Source organism: Larus michahellis, chromosome 3, assembly GCF_964199755.1.
Source record: "Larus michahellis chromosome 3, bLarMic1.1, whole genome shotgun sequence".
NCBI classification, from domain to species: domain Eukaryota; kingdom Metazoa; phylum Chordata; class Aves; order Charadriiformes; family Laridae; genus Larus; species Larus michahellis.
In genome coordinates this window covers 20,291,169-20,310,107 of record NC_133898.1, presented here as the reverse complement: position 1 = coordinate 20,310,107, position 18,939 = coordinate 20,291,169, and the positions used below count along the sequence as shown (strand labels likewise).

Here is an 18,939-nt window from a genome sequence, read left to right as displayed (position 1 = left end):
ATTTCAGTGGGCAAGACAGGAACTCAAATGGCAAACACCCTGGATGATTTCAGACAACTCATTGTGCTGCCAATTCAAACTCTGTGTTGTGCAGAAAACTAACGGGAAACAGAAATCCAGCAAATGAGTTTGGCTCTAGAGGCTCTGAGCTGTGGCTGGTCAGCCTAAGGAAGAATACAAGGCCAGAAAAACCAAAATGTACCTGAGGCATGGGTTAGGCTTATGAAAGAGGAGTGGGGTGCTGGCTTCTCTAACCAGGCTTGTTATGGCAGTGCAGCTATAGCTTTAAAGACTTAAAGAGGATGGGAAAATGAGGGCTAGCAGGAGACATAAAGCCATACTAAAGGCACTTAGCATGTAAAAGGTTAGGTCACCTTCTTTGCTACTATTGTACCTGCGTGTGCTTTTTAGTGCTGTCATGAACTAGGAGTGCTGCTGCAGAGAGCATCGAGGACATCTGTTCTGAGAAGGAACCTTGTTCCCTATGCTTCGAAAGCAGGCCAGCAGTTAAACTAAAGCAACAGTTGTTGAAGTCTGTGAAGTGGATGGCGCAGGAGGTAGTCACTGTCCAGGCTTCATCATTAGATACTGTATCTAGTGGGATTGCTGTAGGAAAGGGACATCTTTATGGCCCCACCTTGGTCTCCTCCAGGCTAGAAATCTTCTAAGAAGCGTCTGGGAGTTGATGGGAGAGTGAACCTGCACTGCTGGTTCTTGGCACTGCTGTGCCTGAAGGCAAGCTCTTTCCTTGTGCACAGCCTACCAGAGCATGTTGAAATTACTCTGCTGTGCTTCCACTGAGGCTTTCCGTGCACTTCTGTAGGAGTTAAGCTTCAAAAGCATGACAGAGCAGAAGAAAGCCATTAGCCCTATTTTACAGACAGGAGTTGAATAATTTGCTCAGGGTCAAAGGAAGGGCTTAACCTGGATGTTTGGACGATCTCTTGATCAGTCATTCCTTCCAGAGGCTTGTATTAACTGCTGCCGTCTCCCCCGTAGCTGCACTCAGATACGTGTCAGTCAGGGTGTTCTGCCACCAGTTGATCTCTCTCTCCAGGTATGCAGACACAGATGTAGATACTAGAGGTCAGATTATGTAGTCCTTCCCAACTGACCTCAGGAATTGGATTGGTAGCCACAGCAAAGCATAAAAAGGGTCAGTCAGCATCCAAAGGTAGCAATGATTCTGCTTGCTTTCTAGACTGACTGCTGGAAGTAAATTGTCAGGACTATCTGTGAATCACCTTCAGGCAAGTGGATGGAGCTTATGAGTTTGTCCGTTTGTCGCAGCTTTCCCTGTCTCCCTCCCACACCTTGCTGTGTCCTGGAACAGCAAGGCAAGATGCCAGGAAGCCAGAACAAGGTCTGGCTCTCAGGGCAGTGAAAGAAAACACGACGTCTTGGGGACGATTCCAGGCTGGGGCAAGGTGGCTCACTGCTCTCCAGCTACGTGACATATGGTAATGCTGTGCCAAAAGCTGGGGGCAATGGTTGAGTTTGGCAGCACACTTTACCGTGAGCCAGCAGAGCAAGCTACGATGACTAGTGTTAGTTCCAGTAAAGTGTTCAGAAATATCCCTGTTTCTCTCATATTCTCTGGCTCCAGCCTGCCTTCCCATTTAGAACAATTCTGCACAAACTGTTCCAGATACCCCTTCTGTCCTTTGTAAAAGGCTCTTCAGAGTGGCTAAATTCAGGCAAAGGACTGGCTTCTGTTTGCCTAGCTTCAAAATTAATTTGTCATGTTTACCCAGGGGGTGAATGGCTTCACGAGTTATCATCTGTAAAGTGAATCCTGGCTGGAAGCTACAAAGACCTGAGCCTTTCCACTATGCCTGTGCGGGATCGATTGAGGTCCATGTAATCAATCAGGTGGCAAGAGGAGAGGGCAAAGCACTCACCAAACTATGCAAGCAAGTGCAGTTTACAATGAGCAGAAACAACTGATCTGTCTAGCCCAGAGATAAAGAAGAATTACAGACTGAATAATGTTTAACTGAGTCTCATAGATTTGGGGAGAAACAGAAGTACCGTATTCTTGAGGCACACAGCTGCTACTCAGACTGCTGCACTCTTTTCAACTTCATCTCATCCAAAATGGCTTTGCTCAATACCCGTAAAAAGCACTGTTGGGCAACAGAGTTTGAACAGGCAAGCGGGATATTGTGAATGTTTTACTGCATTAATTGCTAAGGTGGCAGGGGCAAGGTGCCTGTCCTTGCCCTACACTGTCCCACGCACCATCCAAAGGCAAGGTCTGGTATCGCTTTCTTCCATTTAGCATTTCTATCTGCTGGTATCACTTTCTTCCATTTAGTGCTTCTATCTGCAGCCTCTCCACCTGGCACTGTCCTTCTCTTGACGTACTCCACCCCCATCGGCTTGTCTCCAACTTTCCAAAGCACCCGGTATCCACTTGGCACCATGTGGCAAAGTTTGGATGGAGCAGTGGGTGGTGTGAGCCACAGCCAAGCGTGGTGTGGTGGCGTATGCATGGCGTGTGGCACAGCTTTTTCCCTCTGTCAGTGATGAACGTGTTTGTAGCTTGGGCTTGTTGCGGCTTGTTCCCACCTCATCTAGAGAATAACACCTAGTTTTGTTTTCTTTCATAATCTAAAGAGGGGAAAAAGTCCATGTACCTGTATGTAAATTTCCAGTTTGTGAGAACATATTTGCAACATTTCTTTTCCCCCAGTGGGAGAGAAAATCATATTATCCAGCCTGCTGAGCGTGTGTGTGCCAGGGGAAAACCCTGGTGAAAGATAACGAGGCTGTGATCTGCCTCGCATCCCTGAGAAGAGAAATCTAGGTGGGTATCCTCTAAAATGCCTGAAGAGCAGACTTAATACTTTTTCCGCAAATAATTATTAGAGATAACCCTAGCATTGGTGCCCACATCCTAGTAAGAGTTCAGTACTGTATAGTCAATGCCCTGGAGCTGTATAGCATGAGCCTCAACTACCCTGTCAAGAGATGCTCCAGTCTGTTCTGGATAAATAGCAGGAGACAAGAAATGCTTGAATCTTAAGCTTTGCTGACAATGCTGGCCTCCCAGGCCTGTGTCAGTCTCTTCCCTGCAGGACCCATGGACATAATAAATCACCTCTGTGGTTTGAAAACATTCACCCTTTCCTCCTCAAAGCAGACCCTCTCTGGATGACAAAGAACAGGCAAGCACTGTGAGCAGGGGCACGGAGAGGCACCTGTGAAGGTGGCTTTCTCAGCAAGGCAAAACCTAGGAGGAAAAGAGAAGGTTTTTTGTGTCTTCCTCCTCCTCCTTTTTTTCAACTAGGAGACAAGGCAGCCCTTCATCAGACCTTTCCTCTGCCCAGAACCTGACAACCGCCCCTCCCCACCTCCTCCTAGCCAGGGGGCTCGGGGCCCTCCAACAGCTCCACTGGCATTCCCTGCCTTCTCCAGCTGTGCAGAGGAAGGCTGCTCACTGAGTGCCCTGGAAGGACAATGGGGGTGTAAATCGTGAAATACCCATCCTGCTCCCTGCTCTGTGTCTTCCTCTTGGACAGAAAACATTCGTCTTGAGAACTGCCACACTGTCTCCTTTTGACAGCACTAAATCATCTTAAAAATAAAGTGCTCACTGACTAAATGAAATTGAGCCTTGTCTCCTTCCCTTTGCAGTGAGGGGAGAGAGAAAGGAAGGACAAGCGCAAAGAATGCCTGAGTGCTTTGGGATGAAAATACACAGTTCAGGAATCCCAGCAGTCCCAAGTGTTACAAAAATAGCTCATCCTTTGAATCCTATGATGATACTGGACGTGCATCTACCACTGACTGAGTCAGAGAGATCTCATTTCTTTACAAGGCTGTTGCTCTCATTCTTGGCCATAACACCATGTAAATAACATATGGTACAAACAGCATCACTGAAACCTGTCAAAGTTTTGAAATACCTACAAGTTAACTACTAAAACCAAGCCACCTGTCCAGTGACTTCTCCTTGAGCTGTTCCAGTTCATCATCTCTATATTATTTTAATAAGTTGACGGAACACCATAAATCTACGTAGTCAGATAAGACACTTCTCCTGCCCTGAAGAAACTAACCTCTAAAGAACATGAGTGAACATAAGGCAAAACCCTTGAAGAGGTAGCTTATCTGAGCCTCAGTGGTTGGTTGGAGGAGGAGGACTGAGGGAAACATTTCCAGAGCAGCTTTTGCTTTGTGGTTAGCTGTGCGAACATGGGAGAAGGATGGTGACGTATATTTTATTGTGGTTGGAGAAACAGCTTGAGCCTGTCCTATGCAAGAGGATTTCTGAGTGTTCTCTGAATAGCCTGGATACTTGTCAACCTAATGACATGACCAGTAGCTGCTTAATTGAGACTCCATTAATTTTTTTTTCTGCAGGTTAGTTGTCTGTCTACTAATTTCCTATTGCAATGGAGCCTTTCTTACTGCAGGGCCCAAGGATCCTTCCAGGCTCTGGTCCTCTAACTCTTTTTATTTGTAGAAGCTTAGCCACTCTGGCCCATTCCTCTCTGTGTTCCTCGCTGGGAACTTGGCCCACTTTGTACAAGGCTTTAAAAAAGCCGTCTTTCACCGGGTTCTTCAAAGCAGTCAGCATCGGAACTGCCAGAGCTTTTCTTGGGTGTTCCCTGGCACCCAGTAAGTGGCGAGCTGCTGGGTGGTGAGCGAACAGCTGCCTCTCAGAAGACAGCAAACAGAAGGAGGAAAGCAACCCCACCCGAAGGCTGACAGCGACCCTGCTGGAACTCACAGTTGGAGCCCTGGGCTCGCCCTTCCCCGGGTCCTTCTTACTGCTTCCACCCCAGACCCGCAGCAGAGCTGCTTATGCACCTCATGAAATTGCATCACTAAGCCTCTCATTCCATAAGTATCACCAGGCAATACAAGGCAAACGTATGATGGTATGGCTAAAGCATCTGCTACAGCGTCAGGACTTCTAGCTGCTACATCAAGTTTTCCCACTGACCTTGGGTAAGGTACTGGCCTCTCTCTGACTTGCAAAATCAGTATATTTGGAGAACTAAATAATCCTCAACAAACCATTTTAACATCAGTAGAGAGAAGGCTCTGGGAAAGTGTGACTCATTATTAGTTATAATGTAAACTTATTATAATTGCCATTATATTTATATATTTTACATTATGATGATAGAGATATCATTATAGTATTTATATCTGTATTGTAATTTATATTATTATAATCAAATTTATCATGCTTTTATTATAATCTAATGAAAGATTGATTTATATAATCCTCATAGGTGTAAGATTCTTACTAGAAATGCTCACTTTTCTGGATAAGGCAGCAAGTATGCTGAAATTTGACTCAATATGACACTACTGAACAAGATGTGAGAAGCAAAAGACAGTTTTAGTGCCAAAGATGCATTGTGGCTGATTTCTTAACAATGTTCACTTCTTGTTCTTATAGGTAATCAGGAGACTCCTCAAAATCTGGGAACTTGCTTTTTCACAGGACTGCTCTGGCTTGCTCTGTAAATTTAGATCTGCATAAGAACGCAAGCATAGAGCAGAAAAATAACACGAGATTTAGACACTGAAGTAAAAACTCTGAACCTGCAACAACCTTATTCTGCTGTCACATCATACTGGAAGCACTAAGGCATCAATGGATGCCAACATTTAGGTTTTTACATAGAAGTTTCCTGGGTTCCCTCTCTCTGACCTGCTTGGAAGGGCTTTATCTGGCAAGTGTTTGCATAGCACATTTAGCAAATCAGCTCCTACACAAATTCTGACAATTGATTCAAAGCACGGACAAAGCAGGTGTCACTGCTGTTTTAGCAACTATCCTTTGGAGGAGGGCACAAAACAAGAATGAGGTGGCCTGAGCGATCCCCACAGGATTCACGTCCATGTCTCCTGCCTCTAAAGAAGGCACAGTTTGCACAAGGCCAGATTGTGAACTTGTCTGGGATTTGGAGGGGATGGAGGCGCGCTCCATTCTCATTTCCTCTTGCTGAGCTTTCCCATTATGTAGAGCACAATAACAAATAATAAGAATGTGAATAATGCTGGTAAGAGGAGAAGACAAGAGCGTGCATAAAGATTAGAGTCCCAGTGTGAGGGTGGAGTGCTCTAAGTCCTTCATGAGCAGAGAGGGAACCTGAATTTGGACCTCCCAAAGCCCATGGGAACTGCCAAGCAGGAGGCTGTTACATAAACCACTGATAGCCTTTCTGAAGAAAAGCCTGGCTCCTTGGTCTATTTTTGAAGTACAGCACCCTGCCCCTTCTTTTTTCCAGGGTTCAGGGCCGTCAATCTCTTAATTGACAGCACTAAATCAATCCCAAGTATTGACAGAATTTTTTCTCTTTTACCATTTTTCTCCAGTTTACAAGGAGATCTTGCATGGCTTCTGCCGTGGAACAGTCCTCCCAGTGCTTTACATACACCATGTTCAACTTATTATTTAGGATTTTGGACACAGTCAACCATCCCCACAAAAGTTAGCTTCTGGATTCTGAATTTTGCGTCCTGGGTGTCCTCCCCCTATTCCCTACAAGAACTAAAAAGTAACAGAAAAGGACATAAAGTATCTGCAGCCAGCAGCTTCAATCCGGCTTTCAATCCTACCTCTTTGCATTCCAAATTGAGTGGGAAAACAGACACTTCTCTCTTCTTCAGCCTAAGTATAGAAAGAGTTAGCCTTGCATTCAAGTTCAAGGGGTCTTTTAAGGCTACAGAAAGCCTGGCAACAGAAGGTGTGATGCAAAGTGAACAGCAGCGGCAGAAATACCCAATGGTTTACCACCTGGGAACCAGCCAGGCCTGTCTTTGAAAAATGGGGAGAGCTTTATCCTGGGCTTGTTCTGCCTACATCTCAAACTATGACAGTGTGCTCATGCAGAAACCTGAGTTCTCCATGCTCAGCACAGTGAGTAACACATATTTCACAATTAATGCCGAGCTGACGCAAGCAAAGTGATGTTACACAGAAACTTAGAACTGACATCCAAATTCAGTAGAGGAGTAGATAAGAACGTCCTTAGAAAAGACATCTGAAACATATCTCTTTCCAGATGAGGGTAGAGATGTTCTTTCCTTTAGAGAAAGTAGTATGGAATTAACCACAAATAGAACAATTAATTCATACGCATTTCTGAAGGTGTCAGTGTTGAAATTAAGAAAACTAGTCATTTTTTTGACGAAACTTTTCACGGTTCATATTGTATTGAGAGCCATGTTTTTGCATTGTCTAACACATCCAGTCTCCATCCCATTCTCAAACATGTAAGTGTCACATTTGGCCTTTCCATTTCAGATACATTGTGTCTACGCACAGCCTGTGTGTAGAGCAATTAAGTCAATAATGTGTCTTCCCCAGGGAATTGTTTTTTTAACCTTTCAAGTTCAAATCTAGTTTTTCTAATACTGACTGAGGCTTGCTTCCAATCTGGATAATGTTGGGGTGCTGAGTTTTGCTAAATTCATTTGTAGCTGCCTGTTCAGTGCCTAGCAGAGATCTCCTCATGGTTCACCTAAGAAACTGAGTGGGGCTTGGGTGGAAAGTATATCTTTTTATTAAAAAAAAAAAAAAGTGAAGGAATATATGTAATATTTAAACAATATTTTGTGTGTTCATAAATAGCAGCCAAATAACCTTTGGTATGAGTATCTGGAGATAAGGGATATAACTGTCCCCCTCTATAGAGAGGGGGAAGTTTGGCACTAGCAGGCTGGCAGTAATATTCACTAACTGGCTGCGTAGTTAAATCCCTATATATACTTATAACAGACCATTTACCCAGTTTCCTTCTTCACAAATCCACAGCACCCACAATTCCCACTAACTTTGATATAGGCCCTTCAGAGTAGATTTAAGCGCTCAATTCAAGTTACTAGTTAGCTGAAAAGGTTGGCCAAAGCAAGCAATTGACACGGCTGAAATTAAAGCTTGGGGCTGTTTGTTGGTCACTCCTGAGTTATGCCACGACTAGAGGAGAATTATGAATCCTGTTTGTTTTGAGAAGAAATGAACTATTTAATCTCCAAACCTCATCCAAATATACTTCTGCACTAATGCAGCCATGTGGCACGTATTGTTATTTTTTCAGACAGGAAAGTTGCTGACAGAGACGGGCGCGTACCGGGACATCCACAAAAGCACGGAGTTAGCTGTTACTATTAGCCCCTCGCAGCATCTGTGAGACACCACGTCGCTGCAATCAACCTGTAGGAAACAACGCGCTATTTTTATTTCCAACACGGATACGGGCACGCGATTTCCAACACACCCATGAACAGCACGAACCAGCCGCGATTTTAAGCCAGTGCTTTGAAAAATCGCTCTGGTGTCCACGCACAAAGGTTTCTCGGAGACGGAGCGCCACAAAATGGAGTTGCTCCCTCCGCTTGGCATTCGCCTGGGGCCTGCGAGGCGCCGGGCTCCTGTGCATCCCTCGGTACGCATTAATGTCCCCAGAGGGCCACACCGCCACCTCAGACTGATCGCCCCCCCCCCGACCCGGTCCCCCTTCCTGACAGGACCTCCCCCGGCGCGCTGAGACCCGGCCCGCCACTGACAGGAGGTGGCGGTGGCGGGGTTGCCGGCCCCCCCGCCACGATGCCGGCGGCTCCCCGGGCGCCTCCCGCCCGCCGGCCCGGCCTCCCCGCCCGCCGCACACGCACCTCACGCCTCGCCCGTCCCGGCTGCCCCCCGCCCCCCGCCCGCTGCCTCCTCACGGACCTCACGGGCCTCACGTCCTCCTGCAGCCGCCGCGCGCGCCCTCCCCGCCGCCCTTCTCGCCCCCCCATTGGCCAGCGCCCCGCCCGGGCCCTCCTGCCATTGGCGGGGTGTGCGGGGTGCACGGGCTCGGCACGCTGCTGGGAGGTGGTTCCGCCGCGGGAGGGGGCGTCGCCTTCGGGAAGGGGGCCAATGGGAGCGCGGCGGGGGCGGGGCGCGAGGCCGGGTCTCCGCCGGGGGCGGCCGGGGCGGTAAACAAGCGCGCGGGCCCGGGCAGCGGGCGCGGAGCGGAGCGAGTGGGGCTGCGCGGCGGCGGCGGCGGCGGGGTGGACAGGTGAGCGTCGCTGTCGCGGCGGCGGCGGGGTGAAGCCAAGCCAAGCCAGGCGAGGCGAGGCAAGGCAAGGCAAGGCAAGGCAAGGCAGTGGCGGTTAGGCTGTCCCGTCCCGTCCCGGACGCGCAGGCCGGGGTACGGGAGCGGCCATAGTGGTGGAGGGGAAGGGGCTGCGGGGTACCCGGTAGCTCAGCGGGGTGGGATGGAGCGGAGCGGAGCGGTGCGGGAGGTGAGAGGTAGGCGGCGGTGTCGGCGCCGCCGCAGGGAGGACGCTGGTGCCCGGCGCGGAGAGGGGGCGCGGCTGCCGCATGTCCCCTCGGCCTGGAGGTCGCTCCGCTCCGGGTCGCCCGTCTCCGTCGGGGGGACGTGGGAGGGGTCCGGCGGGCAATGGCGGCTGCCCCGGCCCCGCGGGGCTGGACCCGGCCAGAAGCCGGCGGGTGCCGCGGCCTCCTCTCTGGCATCGCCGGAGCTGGAGGAGGCCGCGCCGCCCGGGGCCGTCGAGCAGCCGGAGCGCGGGGCCGGTAGCCGGTGAGAGGGGCCTTCCTCTACCTGCCCCGGCAACTGACCGAGTGGTGCGGGGCGCGCTTGGGCGCCTGTCACCGTGCCCGTTGCCCAAGGCGGGTGGCGTGTGCGATCCAGGCCTTGTGCAAGGGCTGGCTCCGTCGCGCCGCAGCCTGCAGCCCGGGGTCACAGCGGGGACCGGTCCCCGTCCCTCCTCCCGTGGCGCGGGGTCGGCTCTGCCCTTAGCAGCCCCTTCCTTCGGAGGGGGGCCGGCGCTTCGCCGCTTGCCCGAGCCGGTGTTGGGGATGTTCCAGACAGCGTGTTTCTGGTGGGCTATATATTCAACCTAAAATGGCTTAGGACAGAGGGCGGAATCTACTTTTCCGCTCTGCGGGGTGTTTTGTCCTGCCACGGGCATCTCGGAGGACAACGCAGTATCTTGTCCAGTGCTACGTGCTGGCTTTCCAGGCTGCTCCAGCTTAGAACCTCGCTTCTCTCTGTCGATGGGACCCGTCGGTGCGTCTGGTTGAAGATGGATGTAAAATAAATCCATTGTCTGTTTCGAGCTTGCTTGTGGCTGAAATGGGGGCAAAGAAACCATGAGACCCCTGGCTTTGGTAAGGCGCCTGAGGAAATAATCTTACTGTCCACAAGCTAACAGGCTTTTAGAGTTTTTGTAAGGAAGTGATCTGGAATTAACGGGGAGGTACTTAGTTTTAAACAGGCACTGAACAAACTACCTATAAATAACTACAAATGTAAAAGTTTGCCTTTTATAATGTTGCTGTCATAGTTACTGACCATCCGAGCTTCTGCAGAACTGTATCATATGTAATAACGCTATTTTTGATACCCCAACACACTCATGTCCCACCCAGCAGGAATATAGGTGGGGAACTTCTCTGCATTCCCCCTGTGCAATGAAGATACAAACTTTGAGGTCAGGGTTATGAAAAATAAAGACGTTAAAAAGCTCTTAATGAAAACGAAGCAGGCTTTTTTCTTTTTTTCACACTTAGGGTTTAGGCAAAGAAAAATGTTAAGAGTAAATAAGGTTCTTCTTTCAATCACCTGAAGTATGTTTTTCTAAAAAGGTTTAACCTGACGCCTTCTGAACATTATCTTCCGAGTTGCTTGTCTTTAAATTAGATTGCTTCACTGAACTGGGGTCTATTCTCTGAGCATATGCAAAATAATTGTTAGTACTGGGTGCAGAAAGGTACTGGCCAAAGTCAGTAGTAGCTCAGTAAAAGGCTTCTGAAAGGATTCAGAAATTGCTCTGAGTTAACGGCTGAAGGCAGGTTGGCATTGGAACAGAACATTGGTGGTCTTGCATTTCTCAGCTGTGTCAAGAACTTGTCTCTCTTTCATACATCATCAGAAGGAAGAGTTCAGCGGTGGTTCGTGTGCTTCCCAGTTTGTTTGCTCTTAGACCAGGAGACTTATTTCTGTATTCTGTAGATGCTTTTTCTTTGCTGTTAGTTAGCAATGACCTTGGTAACCTTGAATAAGATATGCTTAGAGTAAACAGTTGTATGTTGTCCAGCCTTACTCAAGAGGGGTGAAAAAAATAGGTGACCTGCTGTGCTTTGACAGTGTCTCCCTTTTAAAAATAAAGCAGTGTGATAAGTAGAAGAAAAGGTCAGAAGATGTGGAGAATTCCCTTACATGTTTACCGTCTGAGTGTTGATCACCTTGTTTCATTGCTGTCAAGGAGAATTCTGTGCTATGCAATGCAGCTCTGGTTATTTCATTTGTGATATTTAGAGCAGGTTAATAATAGCTCGTATTGCATCCATGCAGCAATAACAGAACTTTTTTTGGCTTCTAGTCTTCCAGTAATCCGTTTACAGGCAAGTAGGGGTCTGTTGTTTCATGCCCTCTTTGTCCAGTTGTAATATTTTTTTTCTAGAAACTGAGAAGAGGTACAGTAGCTGAATTTCTGCTTTGTAATTTCCCTCATGTTGAACTAGTTGGTTGGTGACAGAGGGATTTTTTTGTAGGTAAAGATTGGTTTGGTTTTGCTGTGTGAGCCTTTTTTAAATTGTTCTAACAAGGATGCTAGGGGTGGCGCGTGTCTCGTGGTCTTTTATCGTGTGTGTCAGTGTGTATGGTATAGCTTGCTTGGTCCAGCTGTCTTGCTAAATGTGTCTCAGGACTCAGCTTTTGATGCATGAATAAGCATTTCTTTTATTCCTCAAAGCTATCTGCACTGATGGGTGAGCACTTCAGTTTAGGATGGAGGCAGCGCGTCTGAAGTAGTATTTAGGTAATCTCCTGTGTGTATGTAGGTCTCTTGGCTTTCTTCCTCTAAAACTGATTAAGAGAAATGTCTGGAAGAGGAGGCTCTTTTTGACTTACTGACCTTTGTGTTCTGGTGCAGAGCATCTCTAGGAAAAGAGTAGCTTCTCTCTCCACTTGTTTTATAAAAGTGATTCAAGCGCTGCCTGTTCTGTGAGCGTGTGCTTTCCTTCAGTACCTAAAGAAGAAAGTAAGTTACTGGCACGTGGAGCCAAAACACGAGCTCACAGTAAAGCACAGAAGCTTGAGGGAGGGCGTTCAGACAGTGTCTGTTTTCCCACCTACCAGCAAAAGCTCATTTTATTGATATGTGCCCATCTTTAGATTCAAAGATGCTCTCCATTTTTTAGATGCTACTTGCTTTGTTCCCTCCTCCCCCCCTTGCTCCATTACAGTAGGTGGGGAAGTTAAACCAATGTAAGCTGGTGTGGAAGACCAGGAAATAACAAGATACACAAGTTTTGCCCTTTGCGCAGTTGCATTTCTGCACCTTATTTCAGTGGCTTTTGTGTTCTGTCAGTCAGTAGAGGTGTAGAGCTAAATGAAACATCTTACACACCCAGTTATTCAGTGTTCTATCTGCTTCTGACAGCGTAGAAGATAACACTAGTTGCTCTGAAAAACTTAGCTGTCAATCCATGGGGCTGGCTTCTAGAAACTTTACAGCTTTATATCCCTGCTTAAACAAGTCTACACACATATACAGAGTTAACAACTAAGTGTTTTTTTTTCCTGAAAACTGCATAAGGTGATGTCTCTTTTCCTAAATACTATGTAGATTCTGTATGTAGAGATACCACGGAAGTTGATCTACTTGTGGTCTAGGCGGTCCTAGAACTGTTGGTGCTGTGCAGGTGATATCTTTCACTTACAACATTCTCTTACTGTGTTTGTTTTGCCTCTACAGTTTGTCTTGGTTTTGTCTGTAGACTAGATTTTTAGGTAGCATTTTCACTGCTATTCATTTCTTGGTTTTAACTAGTTGCACACCTTATTTTTTCTGGACGTGCGGAATAAATGTACCATAAAAGGGCCTGACGTAGTATTCTGAAACGTCACAGCTCTTCTGCTCTCTGACTCGTACCATTTGGAGGTATTAAGTCCTCAGTTTGATACAGTCAAAGTGCTCATCAAGAGGATAATCAGGACTAGGAAAGAGGTAGAAGGAAGATGGCTGCAAGTGAATCGAGGGTTTCTTTTGGAGAACTCTTCTGAAATTGTTAAGCCTAGAATTTTATATTGCATAGCAAAGATTTGTGGAGCATGGGCATTCAGAAGTTGCTTTGGGAGGTTTGAGATTTTTCAAAGGCATCTATATAAGTTGCCTTAAGCTTTGGCTTTTCTAGTTTGGAAAAACAGTATGTTTATGTTATAGAATGTGATTTTTACAAAATCTATACAGAGAGAGCATAAAAAATTGTAGATTATAGATTCTGCATTAAGTATGAGAGCTTGCAGATTGGGTCTAGTAGTAAATTATGAGAAATACAGAACTCATTAGTCTTACTACAGTGTCAAAGGTGCCTCTGTATTGTCTTGAGTAGAAATCAATACAGATGACTCGTCTGAGGACCGTGGCAGAGCCGTGATGCAGAAGCTGTCGGTTTTGATAGACCATGTTCCCCTTCAGCTCAGAGATCAATTTGTGTCATCTTGAATTTGTGTCATCTTTTTTGCGTATGGTCCTCTTCTTGCATCCTGTTTTTTCTGCTCTTACAGGGAGGTTTTGTCACAGCCAGAAAAAAGAAAGCTCCCATAGCTAGGACGCTGGTATGTAAGGGGGCTATGAATAGACTAGTATGTGTTGTAAGTTACTAAATGTGAACTTAACCCCCGCTTCCAGGGCAAGGTTGAAAGGCATGGCACCTATATAGACATGTACGCCTGCAGGATCGATAGTGGGAGGCTGGTGTTTGACCTGCTGTTCACGGTAACAGAAGGGTTATGTTCACCATGTGAACAGAGGATGTGTGTATGCCACCTGGAGGGACGTGCATGGAGTGCCTCTTACTTTGTAAAGTAGTGACTCCAGACATAGCGTGCATAGTTGTGTCCCAATGTACAAAAAGGATAACAAGGAAAATATCTTCTTACACCTGAGGAAGACAGATGTATGGTACAGTTACAGGGTGTGTCTAGTTTTACAGACAGTTATAATTAGAAAGGTTCTGACTAGAAACCTCTACCGGTGCGGCGTTTAATCATTTTGATATGGCTGTTAACAATATACTGTTAAGGTGGTCAGCAAACTGGCTATAAATCCTTGTTCCTTTTTGCTCTGTAGAGGTGGATATTTAAAGGACACTTAGGTATAGGCTGTGTGCTGTAAGGATCACTGTACTTGGAGAGAGCAGTTATTCTGTTCCCAACCCCATCACTGGTATGTGGTGTAACTTTGGGTAGATTACTTGTGTTCTTCCCTTTAAAGTAGAGAACTTTGATATCAGTCGCCTTTCTTTTAGCTTCCTGAGATCTATGCGTGAAGTGATGGGTGTAGCAAGAGGAAGGGCTGCTATTTTTCTTAATAATTTTGTCATAAGTAATGGTGTTATTAACTTTAAAGGAATCTGCACTTGTTTGTGAGGCATAGGTTTTTTTTCTCAGTTTCCAACTCCCAAATTGGACTCAATCTGCTTTCAGAAAGTTAAAACTTCCAATAAAAACAATTACAACATAACACTGTATGAAAAAGAAACAAAACCCAAACACCAAAAAACCAAAACAACCAACCCCAAAAAATCTGCAAACTCATAATCTCCCTCATTTATAGTTTGTATTCTGGTTCAGAGTATGGGACCAGGGAGGAAGCTCTGTTGGTTCCCTGCGCAGAGCTTAATGCCGTGGAATTGTGCATTAGACAGGGATTGACTCCGTGTGTGTCACCACAGCTGTCACCACAGCTTTGGTGGTCTTTTCTGCCCTAACTGGTGAAGTGATTCTGTGAGAGCGTAGAGCTGCTCTGCAAACCTGGGGGGAGAAGTTTGTAACGTTTATTTTTTGTTTGAAGTGCAATGTTTGGATTTGGTCAGCACAGAGCTTTAGTGTAACCTTCCTGTAAATGCTGCTGGTTAGAGTTGTTCCACATGGATGTGGGGGATTTGTCTTTTAAAGTGATGCTGTATGTTAGCACTGATAGAGCGATGACTCGGAACTAGTGAACTGTGCTTTTGTGTAGACTTGCCAGAAACCCAAATAAAGGTGTAAATTCAGCTTGTAGTAGTTCTGTTTCTTAAGTATGTGCTTCATATATTGTATCTGCCTGAATCTCATATTAATCTGTGCACTTTGTGTTCATGCTCCATTTTGATTTTAATATACTATTGTCTTTGTTGCTGGATGAAAGATCCACATGTGTGGGGAAGTAACTTGTGCCTGCAGCTTTTGAGCCATGCAGAGGATGCAGTGCAGTGGCTTGTTCTAAGCACTGCCCAATGCATAAACAGGAAAACACCTTGTTTTTTTTCTTGTTCTCTTATTCTTTCTCCCTTTCTTCTTTGTAACATAGGTAATACAAAGATAGGATCTCAGGTATAAATACAATTCTAGATTGAAATATCATCCTAGTGCCCCAAATCTTTTTGCCCTGCAAATGTGGTAAATGGAACTTTTTTTGGTTCCCCAACTGCAAATACTTATTTCCCAGGAGCAGGCACAGAACTTATTCTTGGGGAAAAGCAAGTGAGCGGTAGCCTTAGACTCGCAGCGATTGAGTTGGATCTACCTCAGTTTAATGGGAAACAGCGTGCGCCTGGGATAGAATTTATTAGTGTATTGTGTCAAGGCGTATCAGCAGAGGAAGTGGCCTGTAATGAGGGAATGCGCTCTCCCACTAGGATCTTAATTGTGAGTGAATTATTTCTAGATCTGTGGCCAGGGTAGAAAGACGCTCTGTTAATTCCAGGCACGTGGGCTGTGACTACGCTTTTGCATGTGCCCAGACATTGTCCAGAAAGAAGTAAATAGAGCCACCAGTCCAGAGCATTCACTTTGCATTGATGTATCTCTGCCTAAAATAAAGCAGACTGTGCTTACTTTTAAAGTGTCCAAGCATTCTTTTCACTCTTATGTTGTGTGTCAAAGCCATTTATGGGGAAAATTGTTCGTACTTGGTTTTGAACTAGCTGTCATTTGCTAAAAATGACTGCTAAGCCTTCTAAATTTTGGTGGAAAGATGCATTTGTCTGCCAAGCAGCCCACTTTATCAGTGCATGTACTGCTATTATAAATGATTAGAGAGTAAACAAGTTCTGCCTGCCCTTCAAAGGTGTTTGTTTTAAATGGCATTGGCAAACTGCTTTGTGCAAGTGTAGTTTTAAAGCAGCTTTCAGAGACTTGCTGAATTCAATTTAAGGAGGCTTGAGTCAAAGCCACAGGGTAGGACTCAAATATGGGAGTCCTTAGTTCTGTTGTAGGTCAGGTCTTTAAAGACATTTCTTTTGGAGCTGCAGTGTGTGAGAGATGTGGGGAGGGGGAGAATGAAGGATAAGCAAGGTGGTAGACGTTCAGTTCAATTTGAAAGATAATGACAACTTTGTCCTTTCAAAATGCAATTTGTTCTGTGCCCTGCATGGTTGAAATTTGTGTCAGCTGCAACCCAAGGAATCCAGCTAATGAAAATATGTCTAGGCAGGGGCCTGGAAATCTGGTATAAAAGGAACTGGTAGGGGAGGTGTGTGATGGAACTGAAAAGGGCCATGAGTGAAAGGATAACATGAAAGGGTTCGTATGACAAGACACACAAAAAGAAATGGAGAAATCTGAAGAAGTTCTGAAATCAGTTCCAGTTTTAGCGTGGAGAAAAGGAGGTTCAGGGGAGACCTTATTGCTCTCTACAACTACCTGAAAGGAGGTTGTAGCCAGTCTCTTCTCCCAAGTAACAAGCAACACGACAAGAGAAAACAGCCTCAAGTTGCACTAGGGGAGGTTTAGGATAAATATTAGGAACAATTTCTTCACCGAAAGAGTTGTCAAGCATTGGAACAGGCTGCCCAGGGAAGTGGTTGAGTCACCATCCCTGGAGGTATTTAAAAGACAGGTAGACGTGGCGCTGAGGGACGTGGTTTAGTGGTGGACTTGGCAGTGCCAGGTTAACGGTTGGGCTTGATGATCTTAAAGGCCTTTTCCAACCTAAATGATTCTATGATTCTACAGAAGAGCTTAATGAGTAGTACATACTTTGAAGTTAATCTACTGATGGCTTATTGCCATGAAACAAGTGTGCTGAATTCCTAGTCATCTGTGTCTTGTTTGTGGTGTTTATTATTTTTATTTAATACTGTTGCCACGCTCACTCTGATAGTATGGGTGGCTATAACACTGATTCCAGGGTTATAGTCCTTGTTTAGCTACAACTAAGATAACAATGATTGTGATAATGGATAATAGGAAGGGGAGGAAAGCATAGAGACTGCTTCAGTTTCCTTTGCAAGTGTGATATCAGCCTTACTACTTGTCCAGCCCTAATATTTTTTCACTTTTGTTTTATTTAAAGAAAAGTTGGAGATAAAGAAGGAAGCTAAAACTATCTAGAGACCTGAGAGGAGGAATGTGGGCTACTGTAAAACTACTGGGGTTTTGCTAGGGTGTTTTTATGTTTTGGGTTGGCTTTGGTGTTTTTTTTTTTTAATTATTCAATAGTAGATTTCTTTCTTGTGTGGATAGCAAACTGTTGATGGTAGAATTAATTCCCTTGCATTGTAAAAGGTTGTGTTGTCATGCACGGAAAACTTTAAAAAATATTTCTGGTATCTTTCTGTATGATTAGAAGTCTCTTTGTGTTTAAACTCAGTTGTATATACGTGTGAGTATATATAAGTAAGGTTTTTGACTGTACAAGCATCTAGGAAAAAAGCACATGGAGTCAGAAGCTGGTCTGTGTGTCTGTAGGAGCACATGTTAGCACATGGAAAAGAAGGGGAAGGAACGGAGAGATGTGTGGTGAAAAGAGTACAAATATAAGAATTTCTGTTGCCTGTTGTGAGGAGCCTCTGGTACGCTGAGTGTCTCGCTGTACTTGCTTAAACCTTCATTCCAGTAGTCTGGTGTGTTAAAGGGAGGAAGTGCACTGCAGTTAGTCACTAGAGGACAGTGGCTTGGGAGGCAGGTGATCGTTGCACATAGGAGCATCCCAGGCATTGATTTAGTTTTGTCATTACAATGGTGTTCCAAATCTGGTGCAATGTCAGAAGATGGTTTGCCTACTGGCGTGGCATCTAACCTATATCAGCCTCTCTACCTGCCATGTGGACCTTGTCTGGTGTCCGAGGATGAATTGGCTCTAGCCTCCTCATGCTAAAAGGTGTGGGTGCTTTCTAGAGATCCATTCAACTGTGGCAAGTTTACTAAGCAAAAACTGTGACCCTGCCTATTTCTTGGAAAATAGCTTGTGATTGACACTTGTCAACCTTCTTCACAACTGACTTGTCCATAGTCTGTGTAGGAAGCGCCCTACTTTGCTAGCACTAGATAACGAGCCCTCAGGAGACAAGTGAAATGTGATATAGACTTTGTACATTCTGTTTGAAACCACTCCTTAAATCTGTTGTTGATAGAGTGTGCTTATGATGTTTTTTTATTGATTTAGTAGTGGTATGAAAAGAACTTGCTGTAAGGCCGGGGGGGAACCACCTTGCCTCTGTCTGCACTGGGTATTAACGTGAGTGTATTGCTGGGGACATGTACTCATCTTCTCCTTGGAAGTGCATGCTTCCTCTGTCTTTCAGTTTTCACATCTCTTGTCCTTGCTTGTGCTTATTGCTTTTTCTATGGAGAAAAATGTAGTTCTACTAATTCTTAGTTATTTTTTGTGTGTAATCTTTTCCCTTCTTGATTACCTAGCATGTGTTTTCTTTCATGCTTTCCCCTTCTGGTTGTGATAATCTCGTTAGTTTCTGCTTTCTGTGTCCTCCCCAGGGTAATTAACCAATGTGTCCTGCTAAATGTAGGCTCTCTAAAACTAGATAACCTGGGATTTTTTCTACTTGAGGAAGATGCCTCCAGTATCAGTTCAGTTCTCATTGCGCTTATTACCTTCCACCTTCGTATTGCTTGATGATGGGTATAGAATTTACCTGAATGTTTTCTTGCTCCTGATGCTATTTTTGTTTCCTCT

At 45.5% G+C, this 18,939-nt stretch overlaps 2 protein-coding genes across 3 annotated transcripts in view; one reads left to right on the top strand and one right to left on the bottom strand.

The window, feature by feature from the left end:
* The window catches only part of LOC141740093 (uncharacterized), a 57,180-nt gene extending 47,693 nt beyond the window's left edge, over positions 1-9,487 (bottom strand). Inside the window, exons 1-3 of the mRNA XM_074578314.1 lie at positions 9,208-9,487; positions 8,699-8,832; positions 8,100-8,182 (exon numbers count right to left, since the gene is read on the bottom strand). Of these exons, the coding sequence (XP_074434415.1) occupies positions 8,100-8,182; positions 8,699-8,832; positions 9,208-9,487 (497 nt within the window). The remainder of the gene's footprint in view (positions 1-8,099; positions 8,183-8,698; positions 8,833-9,207) is intronic.
* Positions 8,902-18,939, top strand: part of COQ8A (coenzyme Q8A) — a 46,611-nt gene continuing 36,573 nt past the window's right edge. Inside the window, exon 1 of one of the 2 annotated variants that reach the window (XM_074578987.1) lies at positions 8,902-9,029. The gene's annotated coding sequence lies outside the window, so the exon portion shown is untranslated. Of the gene's footprint in view, positions 9,030-11,376; positions 11,531-18,939 lie in introns of those variants that run through there. The other variant, XM_074578988.1, reaches the window with a different exon arrangement.